Source organism: Mustela erminea, chromosome 1 (assembly GCF_009829155.1).
Source record: "Mustela erminea isolate mMusErm1 chromosome 1, mMusErm1.Pri, whole genome shotgun sequence".
In the NCBI taxonomy this organism is placed as follows: domain Eukaryota; kingdom Metazoa; phylum Chordata; class Mammalia; order Carnivora; family Mustelidae; genus Mustela; species Mustela erminea.
In genome coordinates, this window is record NC_045614.1 from 135,210,088 (window position 1) to 135,234,321 (window position 24,234).

A 24,234-nucleotide genomic window follows, 5' to 3' on the forward strand; every position below is an offset into this window, starting at 1 on the left:
TTCAGACTAAGGGCAAATCATCTAGCACTCCCAAGCATCTTAGTTTCTCCATAGCCTGCTGCTTACAAAACTGTCAGATTCTTAGTCTCCTAGAAGCAGGTATATAGAATATTTTAAAAAAGATTTGAGAGACAGAGGACACAAGCCGGGGAGAGACAGAGGGAGAAGCAGACTCCTTGCTGAGTGAGCAGAACCTGATACAGGGCTCAATCCTAGGGTTCTGGGATAATGACCCAAGCCAAAGGCAGATGCTTAACCAACTGAGCCACTCAGGTGTCCCTAGAATATTTTATTAGACTATTTAACCTATCTCCTAATAGCATAAACTAGAAACCAGTTAGTTATATGATCCAGTTTAGGAATATGTATTTTACATAATTTATAGTCCTTTACAAATAGAAAATCAATAATACAATATGCTCAATCTTCACTGATTCAATTTAAAGAATCCTGGCTATAAATAAATTCAACAAAGTCCTTTAGATGCGATTTGTTTTGGGTTTACTGCAACACTTTTTGTTATATTGTATGTCTTGTAAATTCCAATAAGTCTGTCTGAAATCTCAAACATGTTATTTCGAAGAGAAATTATTATGAACTGGGCATTTTTTGTTTGTTCCTAAAGAGAGAAAAAAATAGAAGTATTAGTAACAAATCATAACAAACATCTAACTTACTTGAAATGTTTTTGCTGGGCAATAAATTCAACAGTTTGATAATTAAGATGAAGAGGAATGATAGCATGTGTAATTTATGACACAGCCATTTGAGAGGAATTTGGTTATTTTGGGATACATGGTTGCCCAGAAGCTTCTTGGGGGGGGGGGGGAGATCTAAGGAGACCAGGGATTCTAGCTGGGTTTCTGCTACTAATTTACATTACTTATCCAAATTAGAAATATTTAGTTCAAATAAAGGACTTGGTCTCTCGGATGCCACAGGACACCGTATTAAGAGTATAGGGGAAAAGTTCAAAAGAAGTCAATAAATTCCATGTGTATTGTTAGGGAACCTATAAAATTCTCAGAATGAAAACCTCTAAATGATTACTTACATATATATAAAATGCGACAATGGACACATTTTTAAAATCAAGGGCTGCATCAATCTCATCCATGAAGTACAGAGGAGTAGGTTTGTAGTGGTGAAGAGCAAATACTAAAGCCAATGAACTAAGTGTTTTCTCTCCTCCTGAAAGATTGAAGATCTTCTTCCAACTTTTCTTAGGTGGTCGTACACTGTATTAAAGAAAATCTCTTATTAGATAACTTGCAAAGCTAAAGATTTCATGATTTGTTTGATTTAAAACTGGCTTCTACTATCTTTCTGGGGATCTCTAATTTGCTTTTCACAGATTTAAACTTTTTTGAGGTTATTTTGTAAAAATGTTATTGGAGAACAAACACATAAGAACACCTATCAAAATTTTAAGATTTAAACAGCAAGACAGTAAACACTTCTTGCTATTCTGTTTCCAGTGCATTTTTTTGCTTTGCAACTTTAAATCCTAATGTTAAACTGAAATGGCTCAAATATTTAAAAAGATGAACTAGACAAATACCATGTAAAATTAAGTATTTGCTGCTTGCCCAGACTTTATGTTGTAAATTGCCAATATGTAAACAAATTAATACTCACCATCAAACAAAACAAGCTGGAGATCTAAACTACACATCCCACCCTTAAAAAATACTGACAGTTTGGAGAATACGTAGAGATATGTAACAAGAGGATCCAAAACTCAGTATAATTACAAACCTGAACATGATTCCTTCAGAGAAAGGATCCAAGCTGTCTACAAGCTCCAGTTCAGCATCACCTCCCAAAGTTAGCATTTGGTAATTTTCCTTTAATTTATTTGTTATTATATAAAAACCTGCCATGAATTCATTAAGCCTTTGTTTCCGAAGATCTTCATATGCCTGTCTAAACTGATCTCTTTCACAAGTAATTTTGTCCAATTCTGCTACCCGCTGTAAATACAATTCTTCCTATGAAAAAAAAATCACGAGAAAAACATCTATTCAGTTACTCTTCTGAAATGAGAGTTAAAACTGCTAATTATACAAATTAAAATTCACAATTTAGGTTAAGGACTAAAGAATTTCTGTCTAAGTCAACAGTTTACTCATACCTTCTTTTTATACTCTGCAATGGCACCAAGGTTTGGTTTCATTTCATGACACTGGGCTTCTAAGAGTGCAATTTGATTTGTTATAGAATCTGGGTTCTTGATTGCTTCAAGATCCTCTGGGGTTAAAACTGCAATCTCTTCAAGAGGACTGTCTTCTATGGGGTGCAGTGATATTTTTGAAATCTAAAATTTCAATTTAGATGAACATTAGGGAAGGCACAGAACTAATTATTTAAAAAAAAATCAAATCACTATATGACAAATTACTTATCTACTAAATATATACTAAGGGTTTATGGCTAATTTCTGTAGCAATTATTTTTCAAAGGACAAGAAGAAAAATATTACAGTGTTCCAAAACATTCACGTAGTCTTTTGTTAAATCTCTGAATCAGCCCTGGGGTGAAAATACTGACTAGTGGAACCATTACATAGATATATCTATATATAGAAATTACTATATATTGTTCATTACATCCCCTGTAAACCTAAGAAATCATTATCTCTGGGGATTAAGTATCACAACATCTCAAAAATGCAAAATAGAAACAAGAAACACAACTCTTCCATAAGGATCTTTTAAAGTGACATTTAACTAAATGGTAACCATCTTACCTCTTTTTGCCAATATTTTATTTTCAAATTATGTTCAGCAATGTGACCATCTATTTGTTCAAGTTTCAACTTAATACTAAGTGCATCTTTTTGAAGAGCATGTTCATTTTCTTGAATTATTTTTAGTTCTTGAAGTAGATTACGATGTTCTTTTTGGATCTCCGGTAAGGACCCCTAAAAAACAAGAACTACTACTATGGATAATGACCTTCCCAAATGGAAAGAAAGAACAGTATTTTTACATTACAGAGATGAAGAAATTAGCCATCTCTCCCTATGCCACTTCCATTTTTTAAGTTTATTTATGGAAAAGTTACAATACTCTATTTTTTATTGTACAAATAAATGTTAGTTATAGCTACAAAACTTTTAAGCTATTGAGTCTTTACTGTGTCAAGGTACTGATGTCATATATCCAAATCTTTAAATTGCTTCCAATACCATTCACTTCCATCTCCAAGTCTTACCTCTGCAGCATTTGTGTTCTTTACGACCTCTGCTGCTTTGTCCTCAAGACTTTTTAGTTCTGCTGTTAAATCATCTACTTCTTTCTCAGTGTCTTTTATTTCTCTCTCTGTGCGAAAGACGGAGTCTTGTGCTTTTTTAAGATTTCTAAACAAGCAAAATGATACATTAAAAATGTGCTAACATGGGATTTGTTTTCCTGCTTATGAGAGTTTACCAGAAAACTTCATGACATTGACAGATTTTACTATCACAGATTTTAAAATTTATGATTTCTGAACCATCCTTGATATGGTTTTTATGTTATACATACACTTTTGGCATGTATATTTTATTAAACTCTGAATATAAATTAATGAAACCTAAACCATGAAGCAAAGTTGTCCGTTGTATTATTATATTCTTGTCATTTTCTTATCTGATTGGAGATCCTTAAATCTCTACACTCATGAAGTTATACCTTCCAATAGATAATACCTTCCAGTTAGAGCAATGTGTGTTTCCCAAGGACGGGAACAAGGACTTTTTTCCCCCTTAATAAAAGTTACTTCTACTTTGACCAATGTGTTTAGATAAACTTCTGCTCCTAAGAAACAAATGGCTTATTAGTGCTTTATCTACCTTTGAGCCAAAAACACTGGAGTAATTTAACTAGATAAAATTGTAACAAATTGATTATTAAGATAAAAAAGTTATTCACATTTTAACATTTTTTTTTTTAAAGATTTTATTTATTTATTTGACAGATCACAAGTAGGCAGAGAGGCAGGCAGAGAGTGAGAGAGGAGGAAGCAGGCTCCCTGCTAAGCAGAGAGCCCAATGTGGGGCTCGATCCCACGACCCTGGGATCATGACCTGAGCCAAAGACAGAGGCTTTAACCCACTGAGCCACCCAGGCGCCCCACATTTTAACATTTTATAAACATGTTTAAGCTTTAATTATCTAGAAACACCAATACTCTAAAAATTGATTTAAAAACAAGACCTATGAATGGTTAAGACAATGGAGTAATCCAATGAACCAAGACAATTTTGCTAATTCTCCTAGATCTATTTAATAACTATTGAACTACTCTATGCCAGAGAAATAAAACAGATTTTTAGGTGCATACAAGTGGAGAGTTACAGAACTATACTTTGCCAAGGCATATACCTGTTCACCACTTAACACACACACACATACGCATCCCCCACCATGGTCATCATAAAATGTTTAAAGGTTTCCCTTTACTAAAGTCCTATTAGATAAAAACATGTTAGATAGGGTTAGTAAGTAATAGCATACTTTCCAAGCTTTTCCAATATGGAAGCAGGAAGAAAACTGGTTAGGGTTAGCATACATACTCTACCTGTCAGCAGTCTTGATTGCTACTTGAGCTTTAGTAATAGCAGAAGCACATTCATCTAATTGCTTATTTATTTTATCAAGTTTGTCTTGTTGGGCCTTGAGTTTATGGTTATTGATTTCTACAATAATATTGTGTAATCTTTTAACCTCAGCTTCTACTTTTCCAGCTCTCTCAGCCACGTTGTCATATTCTGAAATAAAAAAAAGAGCTCAATTCACGTTTCTAAGGTTCACACACTATTACTTACTAAATGTAAATTTTGTCAGTCATAGGACTTAACCTGATGCATGAAAAATTTTAGACATTTGGGGAAAAGTGTATCTCAAAAAAAACCCCAGAACACACTATGTCAAAACAAATGGTATTATAACCACACATGGTTAAATTCTCTGGCTTAGCCATAGCATAAGCCACTCATTTCTTCTTTTTAAAAAATCAATTATTTATTTATTTAATTTAACAGAGATCACAAGTAGGCAGAGAGAGAGGGGGGAAGTAGGTTTCCCACTGAGCAGAAAGCCCGACGCAGGGCTTGATCGCAGGCCCCCGGGATCACGACCTGGGTTAAAGGCAGAGGCTTTAACCCACTCAGCCACCCAGGCACGCCAAGCCACTCATTTATTAATGGCTTCATGCGCTCAGGCTCTTTTCAAAAATCTTTGCAACTTTTCTCTCCAAGAAAAGTAGCCACTGGAGAGTGATGTACAGGGAAGTGGCATTATATGACCAGGGCTTTTATTTATTTTTAAAGATTTTATTTATTTACTTGACTTGAGCCAAAGGCAGAGCCTTAACCACTAAGCCACCCAGGCGCCCCCTGAAGCTGCTTTTAGAAACCATATAAAACCAAGAAAAAGGGGCGTCTGGGTGGATCAGTGGATTAAAGCCTCTGCCTTCGGCTCAGGTCATGATTCCAGGGTTCTGCGATCGAGCCCTACATCGGGCTCTCTGCTTGGCAGGGAGCCTGCCTACTTCCTTCCTCTCTCTCTGCCTCTCTGCCTACTTGTGATCTCTGTCAAAGAAATAAATAAAATCTTAAAAAAAAAAAAAAAAAAAAAAAAAAGCATGTCATCTCTATTAAAGAATGCCATGGGGCAGGGCACCTGGGTGAATGACCAGCTCTTTGTTTCCACTTAGGCCTCTGGCTCCAAACTCAGAGCAGAGTTTGCTTACAGATTCTCTCCTTCTCCCTCCCACCCTCAGCTTGCTCTATCTCTTAAATAAATTAATCTTAAAAAAAAAAAAAAGCCTTGGTAGGACCACAGAAGCCTCCCAAAGCAATCTCATTGTACTCCCTTGGAAATCTAGAAGAACTGCTTGCAGGAAAAGGCACTCAGATTAACAAGGAAGGGAGGAGGAAAATGTAGAGATGCTGAAGAGAGGGGCATCTTGATCCAAGGTTCAGAGACCAAGAAAGGGGAGGTAACCCGGAAATGGGAATGATAGGAAAGAGGCAGTTAAAAGTCTGCTTTATGGACACCTGGGTGTCTCAGTGGGTTAAGCGTTTGCCTTCAGCTCAGGTCACGATCCCAGTTCTGGCTTTGAATACCGCATGCGGCTCTTTGCTCAGCAGGGAGAACCTGCCTCTCTCTACCTCCCCCCGGCTTGTGCTCGCTCTCTTTCTCTCTCTGGGCCAAATATATCAAGTATAAGATTAAGAGCATGGGTTCTGGAATCAGACTGCCTTGGTCCTCAATTCCTCTATCACCACATGCTGTATGACCTTAGGCAAATTATATAAACGATTCTGGGGTGCTTAGATGTGTCACTTGGTTAAGTGACTGCCTTCAGCTCAGGTTATGATCCTGGAGTCCCAGGATGGAGTCCCACATCAGGCTCCCTGCTTGGCAGGGAGTCTGCTTCTCCCTCTGAACCTTCCCTCTTCTCATGCTTGCTCACTCTGTCAAATAAATAAATAAAATCTTAAAAAAACCCCAAAAACCAAAAACCAACCATAATCCATTCTGTGCTTAAGTTTTCTTATCAAATGAAGTACTTAACAGTACTTAGTTTATAACCTTTTAAGAACAAAATAATAGAAACCATGAAACAGAGACGTGACTTGCACAGAAGTATGTGACTGCTATTTTTATTCTATAAACTGCTACATTAAACACTTCAAACATTAAAAGCTTATTTTTAACAATCTCAAAAAAAAAAAAAAAAGCACGTATGAGCAAGCAAATATCTTTAAACATACCTGTTTTGAAAACACTAACATTTTCTTCTAGTAATTTCTGCTTTTTTTTGTCAGGAGCCGTAGCAAGTACATTAGCTTCAAGTTCCTTAACTTGGACATTCAAATATTCTTCTTGCTCTGATAAACGCTACAGAAATGTTTTAACATTATGTCAATATTTTAACTAATAACATTTGCCTTAAATAGTTTAAAAGAAATAGACACTTAAAATCTTTAAGAAAATACTAACAGTAAAAGGGCAGAAAACATGAACAATAAAAAACATGAAAATGGCAAACACAGGAAATTTGTAATTCATCACAAAGACGAGTTAAAATGCCATGTTTTGGGTGCAGATTAGCAAACTTAAAATATACTGGAGACTATACCTAGTGTTCAGGCTTGGAAAAACAATTACCTGTATGTTACTAAAAGTTAAACGAATCAGAACCATCTTTTTGAGAACAATTTTATATTATACAATAATGCCTGAAACACTGTACCCATACTGGGTAATAATTTTAGGAATCTAACCTAATAATTAGACGAATGTATAAAGATATACCTAAAAAGCATTATTTATTTTGAAGATTTTAAGTAATCGTTAGACCCAACCTGGGGCTTGAACTCACAACCCTGAGATCAAGAGTCTCAGGTTCCACTGACTGAGCCAGCGAGGTGCACCTGTCAAGGGTATTTTAAACACAGCAATATTCATTACATGGAAAAGATTTATTAAATTGTGATACAAACGAAATGCTCAAATGCAGCTGTAAACAAAGTAAATTTACACTGGTTTGGGAAGAAAACCACAATTTACTATGAAAAGTTAGTATGACTCATTAAAAATCTATGTATATATCCATATTTACCATAAACAAACACAAAGACTAAATATATTAAAAAGTTCAAGGATATACATAAAAATTAAGTGTGATAATCTGTATATTTTCTGCAAACCACTTTTTTTTTTTAATTTTAAATAGTGGGTACGCACTGCTTTTCATAATTAAAAAGCACTCTTCTTTGAAAAGAGAATGAACATAAAGGCTCACATAGATGTTAAAGGAAGACTCCATTAAGTATAAATGGAAGCCAAGAATAGCTGTGGTTAGAGCAAAACTGCAACAGGGCATTTATCCATTAGTACTAAGGGAAATGAAATCAAGACACAGGATTTCCATCTAGAGACCCACTCTCCTCCCTTATATTCTAAAATTATAAGCAAACAACGAAATGCTTCTGCCAAATGTTACTGAATTCCAACAGTTTTAGCTAATATTGACAAAAGAGTACCTGGATGCTTGCAGTAAATTTTTCTAGGGTATTCCTCATTTCTTGTTCATTATGCCTTAACTCAACTACTGCTTCTTCCAGTTGCACTTTTTGCTCCTGGATTTGCATTGCTTTTTGAGAGTCTCTCTGCAACTGTGATTCCATCCTATTTACCTACAAAGAATACCAGAGAAATAAGTTTACTCCATGAGTCATTTCAGATTAGCAGCCAAATCAACCAACGAATGAAGAAAACTGAAACTTGTGATTTTAAAGACTAGAATAAAACCAAAAATCCAGGTCCAATTCACAATCCGAAAGCTTAGGAGACGGTCGAACTGATTTCTGTATCACATTTTAAGTGCTGTATAGTTACCTATTACACCATGAAAATTTTTAAGTGGAAGCATAGCAACTATTTCAAAATATGGGAAAAACAAACAAATAAAACCCAAGATATACCTTTTTGGAAAAAGGTCAGTATCCAGGACATTGAAGTTTATGTTTTTTAAGGAATAAAAAAGTATAGTGTTCCAAGGGGATGATGGAACACAGAAGTTTTTTCTAGACATTTTAACATTCTCATATACTTCTGGTAATGTTAAAACATTCTGAAATAAAATCTGAAAATATGCACCAGAAGTCTTTGCTATAGTTAAATTTTTTTGAAATAGAAAAAACAATTATACACTGCAACAATAATTATATGTGGAAAAACATTAAATGTCAAATGAGTGGTTAAATTATGAAATATCCATATGATCCAAATGTAATACTAGAAAGATACATATGTGGAGCATATATTTTCTAATTAACATGTTTTATTTTTAGAGCTTTAGAGGGTTTTATATTTTAAAAAATTCCCAAAGCTTATGTCATTTATACAAAATTCAATCTGTTAACTTAAAATTTGAGTACGCTTAGACAGAATTTTATAGTATGTATGTTACATATCAATAAGCTTAAATAAAGGTCTGACTGTTATTTTATATATGCTGACCTCTTCTTCCGAGATTTCGACAACAACTGATGAACCCATCCTTCCTTTCATTACTTTGCTTCCACCACCAGTCATTGTACCTATAGAACAGAAGTCAGACTTAGTTGTCTCCCCCAACAAGATTAAATAAACTCAATTCCAGGAAAAAAAATGATTATTACCTGACTGTTCTATGATTTGCCCCTGTAATGTCACCACTCTCCATCTTCTATCTTTTTGATATGCTACTCTTGTGGCTTGGTCTAAATTGTCAGCAACTAAGGTATCCCGTAAAGCAAAGTAAAAAGCCTGGCGAATTTTCTCATCTTTTACTTTTACTAAATCAAATAACCGAGGAGTATTTTCAGGAGTTTGAATTTTGGTCATTTTATTTGCCCACACTGTCATCTAAAAGTTAAAAAAAAAAAAAAAAAAAAAGTATCATTTCAGGTATCATTTATGTAAATAATATACATATATTTGTATCAGGTAAGATCATGTATACAAGGTTCTGAGTATCTGCATAACTGAATATTATTCTACTATTATTGGAAAAGAGTTACTGTAAAATTCTATTCACCGATGATATATAAAATCTTATGGAATACACACACACGAAACTATTAAACCTAGTATTTCAGCAAATCAATATACAAAAATTAATTGTATTTCTATACACCAGTAATGAATAACCTAAAAATGAGATTTAAAAATTCCATTTGTAAGGTCATATTAAAGAGAGAAAACCTCCAAAATAGGAATTTAACAAAAAAAAAACACAAAAAACAAAGAAAAACTGTATAGTAAAGGCTATAAAATATTATGGTATAGATTCAGACCTAAAAAAAATGGAAGACATCCCCAGTTCCTGGACTGTTAAGGTTTAAAATTATTAAGACGGCAATACTACACAAATTGATCTACCGTTCAATGCAACCTGTATCAAAATCCCAGTTACCTTCTCCTCCCCCACCCTGAAACTGACAAAATTCATATGGAAATTATAGGGACTCAGAATAGCCAAAACAATCTTGATATCAAAGAACAAAATTCGGGGTGCCTGGGAGGCTCAGTTGGTTAAGAATCCAACTCTTGATCTCAGGGTTGTGAGTTCCAGCCTTGCATTAGGCTCCATGCTGGAGGTGGAGCCTACTTAAGAAAGAAACAAAGGGGTGCCTGGGTGGCTCAGTTGGTTGAGTGACTGCCTTCGGTTCAGGTCATGATCCCGGAGTCCTGGGATTGAGTCCCACATCAGGCTCCCAGCTCCGTGGGGAGTCTGCTTCTCTCTCTGACCTCCCCTCTCATGCTCTCTCTCTCTCTCAAATAAATAAATAAAAAAACAAAGAAAGAAGAAAGAAACAAAGGAACAAAATTAGAGGACTCCTGATTTCAAACTTTTTTACAAAACTATAGTAATTAAGACAGTGTGGTCCTAATGCAAGGACAGACATACAGATAAATGAAGAGTCCAAAAATAAACCCTTACATTTATGGTCAGTTGATTTTTGACAAGGATGTCAAGTAAATTCAATGGGGAAAGAATAGTCTTTCCAACAAATGGTGCTGGAACAACTGGACATCCACATACAAGAGTAGAGTTAGACCCTTTAACACAGTATTATAAAATTAAAATGGATTAAAAACCTAAATGTAAAAACTAAAGCTATAAAACTCACAGAAGAAAACAGAAGGTCAACCATCATGCCCTTGGATTAGTAGTAGTTTTAGGTATGACACACAAAACACAAGAAACCATATTAAAAATTTATCAAAATTTTTAAAAATTATGCTTCAGAAGAAACCATCAAGAAAGTGAAGACAACCTACAGAATGGGAGAAAACCTTTGCAAATCATACATCTGACAAGAGATTTGGACCCAAAATACAGAAAAAAGACTCTTACAACTTAGTAAGACAAATATACCAGTGAACAAATGGGCAAAGGATTTGAATAGTTTTCCAAAGAAGATAAATTAGCACATGAAAAAATAATAAGCACATGAAAAAATATTAACATTAAGCAATCAGGAAATGCAAATCAAAACACAAAGAGAGGGGTGACTGGGTGGCGCAGTGTTCAATTCTTGCTCTCAGTTCAGGTTTTGATCTCCGAGTCGGGAGTTCAAGCCCCATGTTTGGGCTTCACACAGGGTATGGAGACTATTAAATAAACTGAAAGCTTTATACATTATGGGTAGTACATGGTACAGCAGCAGTGGGAAATTTGTCAGTTCCTCAAAAAGTTAAACAGTTAACAAATAACCCAGCAATTCTAATCCTAGGTATTAACCAAAGAGCTAAAAACATGGGTCTGCACAAAAATCTGCATATGAATGTTCATGGCAGCATTACCCATAAAGTCAAAACATGGAAAAAACACAAATGTTCATCACTGATGAATGGATAAACAAAAGGTGGCACATCCACAGAATAGAACAGCTTGGCAATAAAAAGGAACGAACTGTTGATGTATCCTACAACATGGATAAATTTTGAAAACCTAAACTAAACCACACACAAAAACCTATATATTGAATGATTCCATTTATACAAAACACCCAGAATGGGTAAATAAAAAAGCAGATTTTAAGTTGTGGGGGGTGGGTAACTATGAATGAGTAGATTTTTTTTTTGGAGAGAGGAAAATATCCTGGAATTAGTGGTCATGGTTTAACAACCTTGTAAGTACACAAAAACCCACTGAACTCTATACTTTAAAATGGTAAATTTTATGATATGTGAATTTTATCGCCATAAAAGGTTTTCGGTTTTGTTTTTTTAAAAGTAGTTACTGACAATGGAAATTAAAAAGAGTTACCAGTCACTCTAATATTGGAATATATATTCATTACAAGGTTTTTTCCTATAACCATATGTCCCTAGGGCCTAAAATAATCCTCAAAATATTTCCGGTGTTCACTAAATAACTATAAAGAAAACTAGGGTTCAAAAACCAAAAAGTAGTTTTCACTTTAAAATTAAATTATAGGTAATTATAGGTAGCTTATTATGAATACCCACCTTATCCAAACCTATAAAGGTTGCAACTCCAATATTTTGTCTTTTAAGGAAGTTCACACAATCTTGGGCTGTATCAATAGAATCAACAACAATGTAGTCTAATGCATGACAACAGGAGGAAATAGCAACATCATATTTTTCATCAATTGCTCCTAAATCCCCCTAATAATTAAGAGGAAGGGAAAAAAATCAATGCATAATCAGTAGGAAATTAGGCACAGGATCATCACAATTTCTACAGACCTTTCATTACTTTAACTTGAAAAACTACTTATGTATGGTATAAATAATATAAAAAGGGTACACAATGAAAAACGTTCTTCTCAACCTTCCCCTTCTGCAAAATCAATTAGTTTTTAATGTACCTTCAAAAAAATTTAGATATGCAGAATTTGAATTTTTAATGAACACAAATGAAAAGCACTGTTTGTTGCATGAAAATAATGTGAAGAGTTTAAAATCTTTCAATCTTAAAAGTACTATGGCATAAACAAAATAAATGCTAAAATAATAAAATTTTTAATTATTGAAAGCCAGCTAAGATTATTTAAGTCCTGATGAAACACATTTGCCTACATATCTATTAATCAGCCATTAAGCAGCATCCACAGACTAGACTTTTCCATGAGAGCAAAAGAATAGAATCAGATTATCTCCCAAGAAAATCAGGTGGAAGTCACCTGACACAAAGACATGGAAGTAACCACGCTGGGTAATTTTCATTTGCCCTTATGAATCATTCTTTTTCTGCTTACTTCTCTGGAAGGTTGACTCAGGAACTGCACTAATTGGTACCCTTAGTTCTCTAGCTTTAGAGAATGTGAGGTATCAGCTCGAGATGGCATGGTAGAGATGAAAGGGGCTGAAATATTTCCCCCATTCCTTCCTGTCAGCCTCTAGCCATGACTATAGTTCCCTTCCCTCTTCAAGTTCAGGGGCAGTAATGGTCTCCACTACTGCTAATCTTGGGTTTCTATATTACCCCTTGTTGATTTCCCTACATTCTAGCCACACCCTTCAGTAAAATGGTATAAAACACAAAATTTATCAAATTCTTGTTTATTAAAAAAAGAATGAAGTGGTTTTGTTAAATTTCCTTATCACAACCACCTAGTTTTTTTCTTGGTAAGAAAATGATAGCTATCTGAAACTAAAAAAGAAAACTTATAATCCATACCCATAACCCATGATATAATCCATACTACAAAAGAATTTGATCAAGCCTGAAGAGCAAAGTGTTTAAAAATCAATGTCTTTTAAAACTAAAATAAATGTTATTTCATGTACAATAACTTAGCATTACAGTTCTTTAAGTCAAAGGAAGAAAATTATTTACAATTGTCTTTAAGAAATATAGTCATTGTCAAATAAATCTACTTTACCAATCTTCCATATATTCCTGGAATCCTGCCAGATTTTTTTTCTTGAATTATTGCATCAAGGACTTTCCCCCTACTTCGATTCATTGCTAAGGAACTCTTTGCTTCTTCAACTTTTTGAAAAAGATCACGAACCAAACTTTTAAATTTTATTTCTTCTTGTGTAAGTTTTTGAAGTTCTTTTTCTTTCTAAAAGTGTAAAGTGAAGAAAATGAATCCTAGAAGCATATGCCCAACCACAGCACAGAATTAGTTGTAATGCCTCATAAAAAAAAGGAAAGACCAATAAGAATCACTTGAACCAGAACTAAACTTCCATCTTGCAACTGTTGAGGCTAGGTTTGAAAATATGGATGAGTTTTCATTTTAGAGGAACATAAAATTATTTGAGTGAATAATAAGGAACGCGAGCGTAGTATGGTTCTGGTAGTATACTGACTGACAGAATTAGTTGAGCTATGGCTGTGGAAATCCCAGCTTGGCACCACACAGCTATGCAAGTGTGTCTTAATTCTTTAACATTTTAAAAAATTATTTTATATATTTGAGAGTGAGAGAGAAACCATGAGAAAGGGGAGGGTCAGAGGGAGAGGCAGACTCCCCACTGAGCAGACAGCCCAATGTGGGACTCAGTCCTGGAATTCCAGGATCATGACCTGAGCAGAAGGCAGACACTTAACCGACTGAGCCACCCAGGTGCCCCAGTGTATCTTAATTTTTAATGTCCACACTAATTAAAAATGGACCTTGGTACAGCACCCAGAATACAGGTTAGTGGACAGGACTATGGTTATATACTGTGCTTTGCATTCTAAATAATGACAGATTTTTATATTTATTATATATTTGTTTTTGTTTGTTTGTTTGTTTTTTAAAAACCACAGCCCTTTAAAAAAAGATTATTTTAGAGAGGGAGAACATGTCCCATGAATGGCCGGGGGGGCGGGCGGTGGTGGGTAGGACAGAGGGAGAGAATCTTCAAGCAGACTGCCTGCTGAGTGTGGATCCCCCCCTCCCACTTGCAGTTCTATGCCATGATCCATGAGATCACAACTGAGCTGAAACCAAGAGTTGGATGCCCAAATGACTGAGCCCATCCAACTGCCCCCAAAATGCAGTTTTGAAAGGGAACATGGTAAATGAACAGTACCACTGCTACAAAAATGTCAGGCTGCCAACAAGAGGAACCATACACATGGATACAAAACCCCAATCTGTTTCTCAATCTCTTAAGTTAGAGCAGCCACTTTTTTCCTGACATTCTCCCTATCTCCCGGCTTTAAAATATTACCTCTATTATTAGTCATGGTGTCAAGTAAAAGCTCAAGTTACAAATATTAATTTACCCCCAAATAAAATAAATCACCAACAAGACAGAAGTGGTCACTGGATATAATTCTACATTTTAATTCTAACTGGCCATGAAATTCCCTGATGACCAAATGGTGTACATTTACTAAAATACAAAGGTTTTCAGTATAATTCAACTTCAAACAGCATTTTCTATTGCCATCTCACCCAATGAGGGTCTCCAAATTAAAGATGTGAAATTCCTTAGAGACCTAGTTCACTCAAGGATAAGGAGGGGAACCTAATAAAGAGCTAAGATAGATATCTTAATTTGTTTAAAACAGTATACAGTCCCAACGACGACAACAAAACTATATCCTTAAGTTCAAAATCAGAAAAAAATACTAAAATATATATAAGAATGAATATAGAAACCATCTATTTAGGTTTTTCATTTACCCCTGCGAAAGTTGTCTACATTTAGATTTAGGGAAACACAAACTTCCTTTTATTTCTGTGGGAAATAATGGTGGCAGTGGCAGTGTTATCTATTGTTTGACACTTCTGGGGAGAATATAGTTCCTTGATAGACTCAATTCACAACTAATTCCATTCTTTTGGGGAAGATTACAGTAAATGAAAAAAGTAAATCTAAATATATCAGTCACTTCAGATGTTTAAATTAGAAAATATATATATAATGTATGAATTGATAACAAGGGTTGATAAATAATATTTCAGATGAAATACAGAAGCGAAGATTTACCTCCTTTAATTCCAGTTCAGACTGAGGGAGTCTTGCTTCTATTTCTCTGATTGCAGCTTTCCTCTCTTTGAGAGTCTCAGAAGCTGTAATTAGAGCTTCCTTGGCCTTACTTAATTGAGACACTGCAGTATTATGACGACTGAGATAGATATCAAGTTCTGATTGGGCAACATCCATCTTTGAACGAGCTTCATTTACCAATTTGCTGAAACCCATAAGTTCTTTCTCTCGACTCTGTTAAAATATGATGGACTCCATTAAATCCGAAATACATTTTCAAAGCTAAGCTGAAATGGAAACCATACATGTTGACTTCGCCTTTAGAGATTCTATAAACATAATACAAAAAAATAATTTTTATAGTTGGAATTAGACTAGTAGTTTTTGCCTAGTGGCCAATGTTCACTATACATAAAGTCTCTTCCCAACTAATTTCACAAGGGCTTAATGGACTAGATGTAAATATGCTCATTGTGAAGATTAAAACAACAAAAAAAGAGTGGTCCAAAGAAAAACCCAAGTCTAAACTCAAGATCCATGGTCTTTCTACACTACTTTATCTGAAATGGTAATAAGGTATAAGGACTATTGAGCAGAAAGTTTCCTCAAGTATATTTATATTGAGAATCTTTGTAAATTTTAGAGGGTAGGCCAGGTAATCCTCAATACCAGTGATTATTTGACAAGTGAACAGAAATTATGGGCTACTATAACTGACTGTGTAGAAAGGATCTATATATTAGAATAATGGCAAATGAAAGGCCCTTACAAAAAGCTCAATCCTTCCCTTTCACACATAAGGGAAAAGGCCCAGGACCAGGGGTTATGTGCAAAGTCATCAGATCATCAGTTTAAATGTTTGATGGTGAAAATCATGCACACTAACATATATATACACTGCTCATGAAGTTCTAGGCCTATTATGAATGTTATGTATGAATTCTTTAACATAATGATTTCATGATGTACTATCAATGTTCATTTTGAAGAAAATGAGATCAATTTAAATACTTTGCTCCAAGTCATACAATCAGTCTTAAATGGTAGAACCTCTATTTTCAGCTACTATATTATGTTGAGGAATGAAGAAACTTGGATGTATGTCCTGGCTTTGTCATTAACCCACGGTGCCAAGACACAGAGAAATACTCAATATGCATTAGATGAGCAATTGTGAAAATCTGTATCCATAAAGTACTATATCATAAAAGCTACTGCATTATCTACTGCCATTTTAACACTTTGGCATCCTACTTGTAAAAGTTTGTAGTGCAGCATTAGAACACGCCTCTATTCTAAAACAGAATCTACTAAATCTTTAATTAAAAAAAAAAACAAAACCCAAGAAAACTTCACAGAGATATACAAAGTTTGTACAGAAGTCTATAACTTATGTATGTAAGCCTTACATATCTATATGAATTTACTATATAACATAAGTCAATTCAACTCAATTACTAATTTCTACTCAGTTTTGTCAAATGTTGTGAATATAAACAAAGACAGCTAAACTCTGTGCTTTATATATACTCTTGTTGGGCAGAGAAGATATCAATATGACCACCTCACTCTCATTAATAAGGTGCAAAATAGCTAATGTTTATTATTTCTAGGTACTTTATGTGAGAATATGTACATTTTATTTTCACGAAGATTCACAAGATGGTTAGTATTTTCTTCCATTCTGAGAAGAGCACTTGGAGACATAACCCATGCAAGATCAGAGATAATAAATGAATGAAGTAGGATTTCAACCAAGAACTGACTCAAGGGCCATGGTTTCAAAGTATTATACAAGTGTTACAGGAAAAAAAAAAAAGGTAAGTATCAACCTGTGGGTAGTGTGTTTCCATGTTTTTATAGGTGCTAACCTATTAAATTATTTTCTTGGTAACTTAGAAGAAAAAGACTATCTGATGAAATTAACAAACTTAAAAGAATGACATATATAACAAAGTATTTGACATCTCACATTTCTTGCCATCACCATAAATTCTCATTTAGTTAACTTTTTTAAAAATGGGAAAGTAGAAAACAAAAAGGGAAAAGAGTCTAGGCTGTTTTTAGAAACATTAGATATTAGAAGTCCAAAATTATTCTAGCAGTTCAGTTTTTATTATTATGCAAAAACATTAAGTTAAAAAAAAAAAAACCCTCACCAAAATAAATACCAACAGATAAAGAATCTTACCTCTTTTTCCTTCTGAAGCCCCTGTGTTTCCTGTTTAAGGCTATCCATAACTTCTTTTAATTTGTCTTCTTCTTTCTCTTTTTCCTTCTCTAGAGCACTGTTTCGAGCTGTTGTTTCAGTTATGATCTTCTCACTCTTGGCAGGTATACTTTTAAATTCTTCAACCTAAGATGGTAAAATAAACTTATTGGAGCATATGCCTTTAGACTAATATCATCAATATTTGACTTATTTAAAACTATTTCTCAGGGTCCTCTAAGTCTTTGTGGTTTCCTCTGTAAATCAGACTTGAATTAGCTAGCTTTAGCAAATACTTTAACCATTTATTATATTTCTGTATTCTCAGTTTAATAGAAAAGCTAATTCTATGAATTCCTCATTTGTTAAGGAAGAAAATCCTCCCTAGCTGGCCATCAGGTCTTTCTTCCTTCTGCTCCATTTTCAGGCTGTAATTACCCTTTTTCACCAATTAATACACTCAGACTATATGGAATTCCCAGACTGTCCCTCACAGAATATTGCAATTTACCATAGATTACTTTTATACCCCTGGCCTCCCTGAAATCTTAAAATCTTTCACGATACCCTTCCAAAGTTACCATGTAGGACTAATACCTTATTCCATTAATACCTTTTGATAATAACCATTTAGTGACATATTTTGACTAAAAGCTAATATTTCTCTAAGTTATAGCTGGCTTAGTTGTAATTTAAGGGTTACTCTCAAATCCATGTTTTTGTTTATCCTAATAACCCAGTAGTAGTTCAGTATTTCCCAAAATGATGATCCTCAAACACTGAGTTATTCTCCTGCTGAGCATAAAATATTTTGTAAACAAATGTATTTGGAAAAATACAATGAAAGACTTCCAACTGATTATTAGGGACTCCTAAAAAACTGCTTCAAACTTCATTGTTTTTAAAGTTTGGAACAGCTACTCAGCTCCTTGTAGATTTTGAGCTTTCCCTTCTCTTCTTTTCAAGAGGGAACTCCTACTCTGATATTTTCAACTTGATTTTTGTTGGAGGCAAGTAATATTTTTATAAGTCCAAAATATATAACAAAAACATCTCTTTAAACTGTTACCCTAAGAAAAAGAAAACTATTTTGTGATCAAATAGAACTGCTATTTTGGTAACTATTTCCCTAATAGGGTATGCCACAGAAAAATAAGCTCTAAACTCAAAGCCAATGAATGCTATGATTTACTTTTAGAGAAAAAAAATCCTGAAACAGTTATTATTCAGAATTCCAACTCATTCTCTTAAAAATAAGGTCTGGTACATCTACGAAAAATATTGAAAATTAGATCTGATATTCAGATTCTTTGAAAACCTACCTTTTCTTTGTCTTTCTGAAGTTGTTTCTCCAGTTTCTTGGCTTTACTTGAAGCATGTTTTAATTTTTCCTGAACTTGAACATCTTCCAAATCCAGCTGTGTAAATTTTTCTTTGTTTTCCTCAATAAATTTTGTTATTTTATTCAGTTTCCTAGCAAGGAAAGAGAATTACGTCACTATTTTGGATATTAATTTAAAGCCATGTTATATGCCCTGCTGGGACACTGCTACTGTAAACATGTCCAGACTCATACGAGGTGGAAGATCCTACAGCAATCCATTTTCAAACTGCACCTCCCACTTAATTTGAAGGAGCCATTAAGATATGATTATGAGAGCTGCTTTGCCCTTCTAAGCTAGCTAGGAAATACATTTTCCAGTGACTATAATGTCAAGGTATAGAAAGAGTTAACCATAAACGTAGGTGAAGTTCATTTTAAAGGAAAAAAAAAATCACATGGGTAAGAGATACTGGTGTTACCAAATACCGACAGAGAAAGACCATGATAAAACTTAAAAAAAAAAAAAAATCTATCTAGAGTAACCCAATTCTACCTCAACTAGATTAGTAGACTGTTTATTCTTTAGACAACTAACGTGTCAGATTAAATGCTGATTTTCGCTATGATGGTTTGAGTTGTGTTCTGCCACTGGGGGGCAGCATCCTCTGCTATTTTAATACCAGTGTTGGACATTGAATTTTAATAATCAATTGGATGCACGGCAATTAAGTTTATTTTCTGTTTGGAAAAGGAAACCATTTTATATGCTGGCAAAACCATTACACTTATGTGCTGGCAGTAAGATTATGTATGAACACACACTTAAAAACAAGAACTCAACCCAAATTCTTTAAACACTTTCCAAAAGATTATTACTTCTCTACATCTTTTACAGCTTTATTCTTAGCTTTCATTTCATTTGACAGTATACTGCTCTTCTCATTAATTTCTCTGGTATCTTCATGAATTTTTTCCTTTTGAGTTTCCATTTCAGCAATTCGTTTCTGCAGATCGTAACTAGAAAGAAAGAAAAAAAAAAATCAGAAAACCTAAAATGCCATTTCTAAAACTGTGTAACTACTTCTGGTAAAACCAGTTGTTTTTATTCTTTTTTTTTTTTTTTTTTTTTAAAGATTTTATTTGAAGAAGAGAGAGAGAGAGAGAAAAAAAATGAGCAGGGGGGAGGGGAAGACTCCCTACTGAGCAGGGAGACTAATGTGGGCCTCCATCCCAGGACCCTGGGATCAGGACATGAGCTGAAGGCAGATGCTTATCTGACTGAGCCACCCAAGCACCCTGTGTCTAAAGTATTCTTAGCTGCAGTCAATTTACCATTACTTAGGGCTAGGGGAGGGGGAGAGACCGGGAGCACTGGAGGATAGACCTGAGGGTCAAAGCTAGAATTAAGGACAAAATAGGTTCCATATAGACACAATTAGGCTGGCTATTACATGAATTATATATATATAATAATTATATGTATAATTATTATACTATATAATATATATTATTATGAATTATAGAGAATACATATGTAGAATTATTAAGTATGTTAACAAATACTGGTGAACCCATCTCCCAACTAAAAGTAGGATTCTTAAAAGTCAACTTTGAGGACTTCAGGGGTAGGTAGGACAATAGAAAGGTCCTAAGTTCACCTCATCCCAAGGATACAATAGGTAACATCCACATCAGTTTAAACCCAGAAAATGATGAAGACTAGCAGAGCACTCTCCAGAGCTATATGTAAAGAGGCCAGCCACACTGAAAATGGTAGGAAAGGCAGAGACAGGCTTGGGACTACAGAGACCCAAGGCACTATTCTTGGGAGGGAGAGGTGCCACAAGCATAAAAAAAGGGGAGGGGAAAAAAAAAAAAAAAAAAAAAAAGGGAGGGAAAGAGACACATCAAGAATCCCAGGTATGGGGAAGAGGAATCCCTGTAACATTTGGCTTTGAAAACTAGGGGGGCCTAATTATGACAGTTCTGATAATCAGTGGGGTGTCACATCTTAACTTCAAATATCAGCAGGAAGAGAGGAGAGGGTGAGAGGATACGGAAACCTGACCCTTAAAGAGACAGCACAAAAAGCCAGATGGAGCATAGAAGCAGCAGTTTGAAAACTGGGGTTTATGTGAAAGAAATTTATTTACTAATCTCAGAGCAAGTGCTGGATTGGAAGGGCAGACAGCTTTAGAAGACTCTTCCAGAAACAAAGGAGCTAGCAGGAGCCATTTCCTTCCTCTATCTCCCAGCCTAGATACACAGATAGCTGCATGAATAAGTGCAATGCCAATACCCTCCACTTATCTTGCTAAGAGCTTGCACCCTCCCCCAATTCTCCTGAAATCCTGCCCCCTCTAATAAAATGCCCTTGGCCAGAGCCCTCCCAAAGTGGTGCCATAAGCCTGGCAATGTGCAAGCAGCACAGACAGGAACCAGAACTGCTCCCAAGTGACACCTGCCCTGGGGAGAGGGGAAGACTGACTAAACCCCAGCAGTGGGCTGGGAGCAGACACCTGGTCTGGCTGCAGACCCTGCTTACCAATAGAAGCTTCTCAAGGGACAACAGGGAAAGTGTCCTGTAGTTCAGTGCTATTGTATCTCTGGCAAATGCCTAGTCTGATTAAACTCAAGCTCAAAGTGGCCCCAGACTAACTCACTAACAACAGAGGGAACAAACCTGCCCAAAAGGCAGAGAGACTATTGCAGACAACACTGAAGGCAAATGCAGCTTAGCCACATCAGTGGGGCACATGCAGCAAACACATAACAGATATTCCTGCAGTGGCAAGTTCTGGTGAACAGAAAACACTGCAATGCAGGGCATTATAGCACCTCTTTATGAAGCCACTACTTTCAAGAGCAGGAGATGGACTTTCCTAACACACAGAAAACCAGAGTTGGACAAAATGAGAAAACACAGAAATATGTCTCAAATGAAAGGACAAAAATCGCAAGAGACCTAACAAAATAGAGATAAGCAATATGTCTGATAGATAAAGTAATGGTCATGAAGATCCTAGCTGGAATTATGAGTGGAGGACCTCATTGAGACACTCAACAAAGAAACAAAAAACATAGAAAACCACCAACCAGAGATGAACTCAACAACTCATATTAAAAATACACTAGAAGGAATAAATAGAACAGAAGAAAACAGAAGAAAGGATCAGTGACCTGGAGGACAGGGTAATGGAAAGCAATCAAGTTGTAAAGGAGGAAAAAAATAAAAATGCGGAGTGGGAACTCAGCAACACCATCAAGTGTAATAACATTTGCATTACAGGGATCTCAGAAGAAAGAAATGGGGGCAGAAATTTTATCTTAAGAAATAATGCTGAAAACTTCCCAAATATGGGGAAAGAAAGTAAAAAATAGAATCACTATATGATTCAGTTATTCCACTACTAGAATTTATCCGAAGTATATGAAACCACTAATTTGAAAAGAAATAGGCACCCCTATGTTTACTGCAGCATTTACAATAGCCAGACTATGAAAATAGCCCAAATGTCCATCAAAAGATGAACGGATAAAGAAGATGTGGTACCGGATGCCTGGGTGATGCAGTTGGTTAAATGTCTGCCTTGGACTCAGGTCATAATCCTAGGGTCCTCGGATTGAGACTGTGCTGGGCTCCCTGTGCTGGACGGGAAGGAAGGGGAAGTCTGCGTCTCCCTCCCCTTCTGCCGCCCTGCACATACTCTCCCAAACGCTTAAAAAAAAAAAAAAAAGTGGTATATAAACACACAACCATAAGAAAAGAATGAAATCTTAACATTTGTAACATGGATGGATCCAGAAAGTATAATATTAAGTGAAATAAGTCAGAGAAAGACAAATACCATATGATTTCACGAGTATGTGGAATTCAAAAAATAAAACAAAAGGATCAAAGAACAAAAGACAAACCAAGAAAAGAGATTCTTAACTACAGAGAACAAATTGATGGTTACCCAGAGGGAAGGTAGGTGACAGGATGAGCCAAAGAGGCTAAGGGGATTAAAAGTATACTTATGAGTACTAAATGTAAAATTGTTGAATCACTACAGTGTATACCTGAAATTAATATAATATTAGAATTAAAATGAAATAAAAATAATCAACTTTAATAATATGGTAAAAGACCCTAATTTAATGAATTACATAAAAGTTCTTAGAATTTTTTTCTATCTTTTTCTTTACTATAGGAAAGATAGAGCTTAATGTTAGAAATAAGAACTGATAAATTAATGTACTTACATGTAATACTGACAGACATGGTTCTTTTTTCTAAATATTTCATTTTCCAAGGTAAGAAATTCAATGGCAATGTTTTTCTCTCCTTCTAAGGCATCCTTTTCCTTTTCCACCAGCTTAACTCTGTTTAACTATAAAAATTTTGTGTGTGCAGATTATTCAAGTATGCTTTATATGTATAGCTTCAGTTTCAAATATACCCACATTGGACAAAAACATCAACAATATTAATAAAACACTGAATTTTAGATTTCTTTTTGGCATTTAAATGAGCAATCTAAACAGTAGATTTCTTCAATAATTCTAACTTTAGGATTTGACTCAACAAAACCTGTTCAATAAACAGTCTGATTTGCAAGAAAAGTCTACAGAAAACTCACCTTCTCTCCTCTGTGTTCATTTAATATTTCAACTCGCCGACACAAGATTTTAATAGGCTCATTTAGCCGTCCGCAACCAATGATATCTTCTAAGTATTCAAGCATACCCTCATCATGTTCAGTCTGGCCTTTTGGTTTCATCATAGCGATTTGTTCAACTTCACCCTTAAAAAAAAAGTTGTATTACACACTTACTGTCTATGTTTAGCCACATCATCTTAAGTGAGGATCAGAAACAATCAAACCCAACAGTAACCAACAACTAAATGATGTCAATCAGTCGTTCAATGAGATTTAATAAGATATAAATAAAAATGTTTTCTCCACTGGTGTTAGGAGTTTTCACTTTCATAGGTGGTTAATATATATTTGAAATCCCATACACAAACTCTTACAAAATTACAATATACAGTCACATACACGTATTAGAGCCAAAGAAAGATTCCCTAGCTAAAAAGTTCATTCAATATGAAAAATAAATAAAAGTATTAACTTCTCCATGAAGCAAAACTCAGCAAGAAATTCACATAACCTACAATTACTTTGGCAACATTATCAATTCTTAATAACCTAATTAGAGCTCCTGTTCTGAAACAATGAATTTTCAAAAAGATCCTTCATAGCTCA

The 24,234-nt window shown here is 34.9% G+C and overlaps 1 protein-coding gene across 2 annotated transcripts in view; it reads right to left on the reverse strand.

Annotated features, from left to right (window-relative positions):
- Nucleotides 1-349: 349 nt before the first annotated feature.
- Nucleotides 350-24,234, reverse strand: part of SMC4 (structural maintenance of chromosomes 4) — a 35,265-nt gene continuing 11,380 nt past the window's right edge. For both annotated transcript variants that reach the window (XM_032342721.1, XM_032342730.1), the window contains 19 exons: nt 23,608-23,772; nt 23,231-23,358; nt 19,862-20,002; nt 18,984-19,134; nt 17,644-17,808; nt 15,453-15,686; nt 13,400-13,585; nt 12,018-12,179; nt 9,179-9,404; nt 9,018-9,097; nt 8,039-8,191; nt 6,764-6,890; nt 4,564-4,753; nt 3,217-3,361; nt 2,750-2,923; nt 2,135-2,317; nt 1,759-1,991; nt 1,055-1,238; nt 350-619 (listed from right to left, as the gene is read on the reverse strand). In XM_032342721.1, coding sequence (XP_032198612.1) covers nt 467-619; nt 1,055-1,238; nt 1,759-1,991; nt 2,135-2,317; nt 2,750-2,923; nt 3,217-3,361; nt 4,564-4,753; nt 6,764-6,890; nt 8,039-8,191; nt 9,018-9,097; nt 9,179-9,404; nt 12,018-12,179; nt 13,400-13,585; nt 15,453-15,686; nt 17,644-17,808; nt 18,984-19,134; nt 19,862-20,002; nt 23,231-23,358; nt 23,608-23,772 — 3,180 coding nt within the window. In that variant the 3' untranslated portion in view covers nt 350-466. The remainder of the gene's footprint in view (nt 620-1,054; nt 1,239-1,758; nt 1,992-2,134; nt 2,318-2,749; nt 2,924-3,216; nt 3,362-4,563; nt 4,754-6,763; nt 6,891-8,038; nt 8,192-9,017; nt 9,098-9,178; nt 9,405-12,017; nt 12,180-13,399; nt 13,586-15,452; nt 15,687-17,643; nt 17,809-18,983; nt 19,135-19,861; nt 20,003-23,230; nt 23,359-23,607; nt 23,773-24,234) is intronic.